Here is a 6,179-nt window from a genome sequence, read left to right on the forward strand (position 1 = left end):
AATCTCAACAGAAACATAAAATAGTAAGGGTATGTATTAAGAGATTAGAGGTGTGTATTTAAAATTTCTCGTATGTTAAATATGACTAAAAATAAGTAATATAATACTTGAGCTGAATTGTAAGAAGAAAAAGAAAAAAAAAAAAACTAACATCTCGTCTTTATTTAGCCATATTTAAACCGTAACGAAATGAGTCTCTAGAGAAGATAAATGTTTACATATTTAAATATCGGCCCTACCCTATTTGGTCCTAAATTTTGTTGACTTTGATCGAGCTATACCCGGTTCTACTTTAAACCCTAAAATTAGGGTCGGACCAGCCCAAGCCCGGCCATGATGACCCCTACTTTAGAGTTAACAGCTGGGGTTTGGTGGGAGATTGAGATGCAAGTAAGAGGCTGAAACTTTAAAGATCTCAACCAGTTTGTTTATGGTGGGTTTGGGATTAAGTTTCTGTTTCTGTTCGTGTCAGTTTTCATGGTTTTTCTGTAACTTTTTACTTGTTTTATGAACAAAGATAACAGTGACACCTCCAAAGAGGGCGGCTCGTTTCGGGGCGGTTTGTTTATTGGGCCGGGCTTGTCAGCCCAAAACAACAAATAAGCGAAACACGGCGCCGAGTAAATTAACCGTCTGAGAGTGTAAAACCCTACTCTACATGTTTGGTAGGCAGCAATGGCGGAAGCTTGTATCCAAAAGAAAGCAATGGCGGAAGCAAACCTTCCCGAAGAGATTATAGTGAATATCATTTCTAGGCTGCCAGTGAAATCCTTGCTCCGATTCACGGCCGTCTCAAAGCGGTGGCGCTCAATCATATTGTTCGACAAACAATTCGAAAATGAGCTTCGGAGGTACAAAACCCTCACTCGCAGACTGCTGATGTGCTCATGGCCACCTCAGCTGGAATAGCTCGACTTGGAAACGACGTCGTTTAGAAAACTGAATTTCCCTTTCGATCTAGCCGATGGCACTGTCCAACTACTGGGCTCCTGCAATGGTCTGGTATTTGCATTTGTAACTAATCGCAAGGTGTTCTATGTCTTTAACCCATTAACTGGATTCGTGAAGGAGTTACCTAGCACAGATTATTATTTCAGAAATGTACGTTTACATGATTATGGTGTTATTTTAAGTGCTAATGGTGTTGGCTATTTGCCGGCGACGGACGAGTATAAAGTTATTGTAAGCTATATTATACGTAATAATGAGGAGGATGATGAAGAGGATGATGAGGAGAACGGTTTAATCTTTGATGATGAAGATGATGATGATTGGGATGATGATGATGATGAGGAGGAGGAGGAGGAAGACAAGAAGAACTGTTTAAGCTTCAAGGAGGAGGAGGAAGAGAAGAAGAAGAACGGTATAAGCTTTGAGGAGGAAGAGGACAAGAACTATTTAAGCTTCAAGGAGGAGGAGGAGGAGGAAGAGAAGAAGAAGAAGAACGGTTTAAGCTTCGAGGAGGAAGAGGACAAGAACTGTTTAAGCTTCAAGGAGGAGGAGGAAGAGAAGAAGAAGAACGGTTTAAGCTTCAAGGATGAGGATGAGGATGAGGAGGATGAGGAGGAGGATGAGGATGAGGAGGAGGGGGTTGAGGAGGATGAGGATGAGGATGAGGAGGAGGAGAAACAGAAGAAGAAGAAGTACAGTTTAAGCTTTGAGATTATCTCATTGAAAGATCAGAAATGGAGAAGTATTAAAGGCCCTGTGGATTCCCACTTATGTGGCCAGAGGGGGACTCTTGTCAATGAGGCACTTCATTGGCTAAATGGGCCAAAGCCGAGGGAACCATATGAGATAGTTGCTTTTGATTTTGCTAAGGAAGAGTTTCGGAAAATGCAGCTGCCTAATTACGCCCAAGATGGGAAGGATTTCAGCTATCTCGGGGTATGCTCTGGAGGATGCCTGTGTGTGTCGCGTTATCCGTTTGATGATTGTGATTCCATTGATTTTTGGGTCATGACAGAATATCAGGTGAGTGAGTCATGGACTAAGCTCTTTAGCTTGAGGTTCTCAAATCCAGAACACGTATGGCCACTGAGGGCACTCTTGATTACAGAAAACTGTACGGTTGCCATGATATGTTATGGCAATTTGTCAACGAAGATAAGGATCTCTCATAAACAAGAAGAAGGAGAAGACGAGCCTAGTTTTGATTTATTTCCCAACGCCCATTGGTCTGGCGTGATTGAATGTGAAGAGAGCCTAGTTTCAATTGGTGGTTACAATGGGGTTGAAAACCCATCACAAGGCCGCACAAAGCTGAAATGAAGAGGAATGTTTGCTCTCTGCATACTACTTTCTGGTTAGGTAGTTCTCACTTATTTACTCTCGTTTCATGCATTTGAATAGTATTTCTGTATATTCTATTAGAAGTTTAGAACTACTGAACCAGTTATTCATTACTCAAATGCATTAGAGACACAAACTAAGCTGTAAACCAGTCGAGTTCCTTGTCATTTTAGAATGCTTTGTATGCTAAATGATTGGTTGGCATATCTTGACTCGTGTTTCTCCTTTGGAAATTTTGCCAAATACTCTGCGTTACTCTAACAGTTCATTTATCAGTTTAATTTGATGCCTTGGGTTCTTTGTGGTTGCTAGAAACTAGACGTTCTTGTGAGTAAATGTCTGTAGCTTGTACAATGAGGTTTACGATTTAAATGGCGTAAAAGATGTACAAGTATCTGTTTTGGGCATCATAGGATATGTGTTCCTGTTCTTAGAGATATATGAAATATGTTTATGACTGAAAATTTGGGTACTTTTACCTCTGGTTGTGATACTGAAGGGGTTGCATTGTTGAATTTTTCTTTACCTTTTATTTTCTTGATTTATGTTCTTCCTAATCTCATATAAAGTATTAGAATGCCTGTCAAGACACTCAATAGAGTGATCTTTGAGTACTAGTCATCTGATTTTTTTGTTATGCAGTGCACATCAACTATCGGAATTGTCAGTACATATTAGTGACTAGTTTGAGTCACTCATGATAATTTGTGCTCAATAAACGTTTGTTAGTCTTGTACTCTTGTAAGTTTGAGTCTGTCACTTCAAGTGGCTGCAAGTCCACGATTAAGGCTGAGTAAATGGAATATAACTAGCAGTGTTTTAAGAATGCTGAAGCTGACTGATTGTGTAATAGATTATTTGTCAACTTCCTACCTTCCTCTATGTCAGATGTATTGCATAAATAGATTATGTTAATGCAAAGTAGTTAATGAGGGAGAACTAATGTCCAACAGAAGGTATGTGAGGCATGTATTCTAAAGACAAAGGAGGTTTTTATATTGTGAGATTACTTTTTCTTTCCTAATTTGTAACAGCTTGAGATTACCAAGCATTACATGGCAGTAAAGATTTACATGTTGAAAAAAGAAACTGAATTCGTCAAATATTAAGAATGTTGTTCTACTGTTAATCTTAGGGGATTGATCTGAGGGCTTGGCTTATGCTTGCTTGCTTTAAGACGAGAGAGGTGGCTACATCTCAAGATTGTTTTACCTTTGTTTGTGATATTGATGAGGTTGCAAACAATTTTTGTTTGCCTTATATTTTCTTCAGTTTTTTTCTTCTTAATGCAGAAGGGAAAGACCATTCATTCGTTTTGATCATTGACTCATTGGCTTTTAAGATTTGTTCGGCAGATGATTAACTTTATTCTTACTTTGATTTTGTAGGGATTTCTGGATGTTGAATTGCATGAGTAAGTGTAACGGGGACTTCTTGATGTTATTTTGGATGCAATTTCACTGATAATGAGATTCCTCTAAATTCTGGTTTTCTAAGCTAGCCATATTCTGCAAGCCGGCAACTATGTTGATACATAGTCATTTTGCCTTCAAGTACTTACGCCTTGTTTGATTCTCGTGGCTAGAGTTTTAGTGTTATGCAATCAGATTTGGTTATGTTGTGTGTTAATCAAACTTGTACTATCTAATCTGTTTGAGAGATTACACCATTGTCTTTCGATTTAAACATCAGAAGCTAGCTATATCAGAGAAATTCCATGCCTCAGATTCATGGTGATGGGAGGTGGCCAATAATTGCTTAGCTTTCCTTGTTATCTTTGTTCATAAAACAAGCAAAAAGTTACAGAAAGTGACAAAAACCATGAAAACTTGCACCAACAGAAACCTGATCCCAAACCCTTCGTAACAAACTGGTCAGGATCTTTAAAGTTACATCCCCTTACTTACATCCCAATCTCCCCCAAACCCCAATAGTTAACACTAAACACAGAGAGTATATATAACCCATAATTTCCTTAATTAAGAGCTACTTATTTAACTAAAGCTATCCCTAAATCCCCTAACACCTCCATGCCGACGTGGCCACCAGGGCCCTATCGTGCCAGCACAGCACCAGCTCCGCCTGCCGCTTCGCCACGTGGAACCCCCTGACCTGGACCTTGCCCAACAAGCATTGGGCCTGAAAGTCCGCAAACTGGCTCAGCTCCACGGCCCTCATTCCCGCGCCGTGAAACACTTCCCGCCAAGGTGGGACCCGCCTCCCCGCGGCCTCCACCGCCGCCTCGATCTTCGGCCTCAGCAGAAACGCCTCGATCTTCCTCACCATCTCGCCGCCCGGCACCGCCGCGTCCAGCGACTCCATCATGATCGAGAAGAACTCGAGCCCGGAGACGAAGTTTCTCCTGAACGACGTCGCTCCGGACTCGGCCATCCCCTCGCCGTCGACGAACACCACCACGCTCGGCGACACGCGCCGCATGTCGCCTAGAAACGCACCGACGTTATCGGCGGCGCCGAGGCGGCGCATGATGTACGGCGACAGCAGAACCGCCGTCTTCTCTCCGTCCATAAACTTGACGGCCTTGAATGATAGAATCTCGAAGGTTCGGACAAGAAGGAAATCTATTTGGAACCTGATCCTGAGCTCCTGAGCGAACTGTGATAAGTTCTCTCTCACCAGCCTACTCTCGACGGCGTACTCTTCCGGAACGACGGCGGTGATGCGCAGCACCGGAGGGTTGGTCCTCGACACGTCAGCTTTCTCGGCGAGCTCTTTCATCAGCGAAGCATACTGGCCGCCGAGGCCGATGTCGAAGTCGATGACGTGGATGAAGCTGGAGCCGTTTAGGGCTTCCAGGAGGGCCTGGTTTGTTGTGAAGTGCGAGAACATCGGGATCGGTGAGATTCCGGAGAAGCCCTTGTAGGCTCTGATGGTCTGGACAATCTCAGACCAGGAGGAGAGGTTGCGGACCGGACTTGAACCGGTCGAGGTGTTCAGGAGGGACTGGAGAGCGTCCTTGAAATAAACCGCGGCGCGCTGGAGAGGCTTTCCGACCGGTTTTGAGTTGGGAGAGATCAATCTCTGGCGTTGGTTCAGCCGGTCCAGGATCACCTGAGCTAGGTTGAGCTCGTCCGAGTCGAAACAGTCCGCGGCTCGGATCAGCTCCTCTATGAAATCGAACCCTACGTTGGAGTTGAGGGATGGATGAGTGTCGGTCTGATCATATGAAGTGAGATTGTGGTGGCTGAAGTTCTGGGAGGAGTAGACCTCGGAGAGGCTGAAGTCGGAGTGGACCAGCTGGGTGGGATCGAACGGCTGAGGGTGAGGGTACTCCGGGAGATGATGAATCTGAGGCTCGCTGTTATGGTGGTGGTTCAGGTGTGTGTTAGTAGTAGTAGTAGCTTTCAGGTTTGGGACAGAGTCGTCGTGCAAGCCCAAGTCTCTCATGATGGAGTCCCAGTCGACCTGCTCGTCCCACTCCAGAGGCTGATCATGGTGAGTCAGGACGTCGGAGATGGGTGAAACTTTGGAAGGCTTATCGGCCGCCACGGGGCTGGGGCTGTGGCGGAGGTCGAGAACCGAGGTTGGCTCGTAGCAGAGATTTGGATTGATGCGGGAAGGAGTGTGGAATCCCAGGTTGGTTTCGGGTTTAGGGTTTGGAGATTGATTGTTGTTGATGTTGTTGTTGGTTTGGGGTGTGGTGACGGGTACTCTCATGGCTCGGTTAGAGGAACAGAGAAAGATTGAGAGCAAGAAACTCAAAAACTCAAACTCAAAGGTGTGTAGGATTTGGTTCTTGGGAAATGGTAAGGGGGCTTTTGGTGGTGATGATTGCTGGCCTTTTTATCTTTGCGTGTGAGTGTGTGCATGGTGGTGGTGGTGGTGGTGGTGGAGGAGAGTGTATGGCATTAGATTAAGGGTAATGT

At 44.3% G+C, this 6,179-nt stretch overlaps 2 protein-coding genes across 2 annotated transcripts; one reads left to right on the plus strand and one right to left on the minus strand.

Annotated features, from left to right (window-relative positions):
- The first annotated feature begins 675 nt into the window (after positions 1-675).
- On the plus strand, positions 676-3,710 carry LOC101291156 (putative F-box protein At5g62060-like). The gene is made up of 5 exons (XM_004301850.1): positions 676-851; positions 1,134-1,182; positions 1,297-1,522; positions 1,679-1,974; positions 3,681-3,710. Exons 1-5 carry the CDS (start codon positions 676-678, stop codon positions 3,708-3,710), a joined length of 777 nt encoding a protein of 258 aa, XP_004301898.1.
- Positions 3,711-4,074: 364 nt separating this feature from the next.
- LOC101299770 (scarecrow-like protein 15-like) lies at positions 4,075-6,179 on the minus strand. Its single transcript, XM_004300565.1, has one exon. It carries the CDS (start codon positions 5,968-5,970, stop codon positions 4,312-4,314), a length of 1,659 nt encoding a protein of 552 aa, XP_004300613.1. The 5' UTR covers positions 5,971-6,179; the 3' UTR covers positions 4,075-4,311.

This window comes from Fragaria vesca, linkage group LG5 (genome assembly GCF_000184155.1).
Source record: "Fragaria vesca subsp. vesca linkage group LG5, FraVesHawaii_1.0, whole genome shotgun sequence".
Classification (NCBI taxonomy): Eukaryota; Viridiplantae; Streptophyta; class Magnoliopsida; order Rosales; family Rosaceae; genus Fragaria; species Fragaria vesca.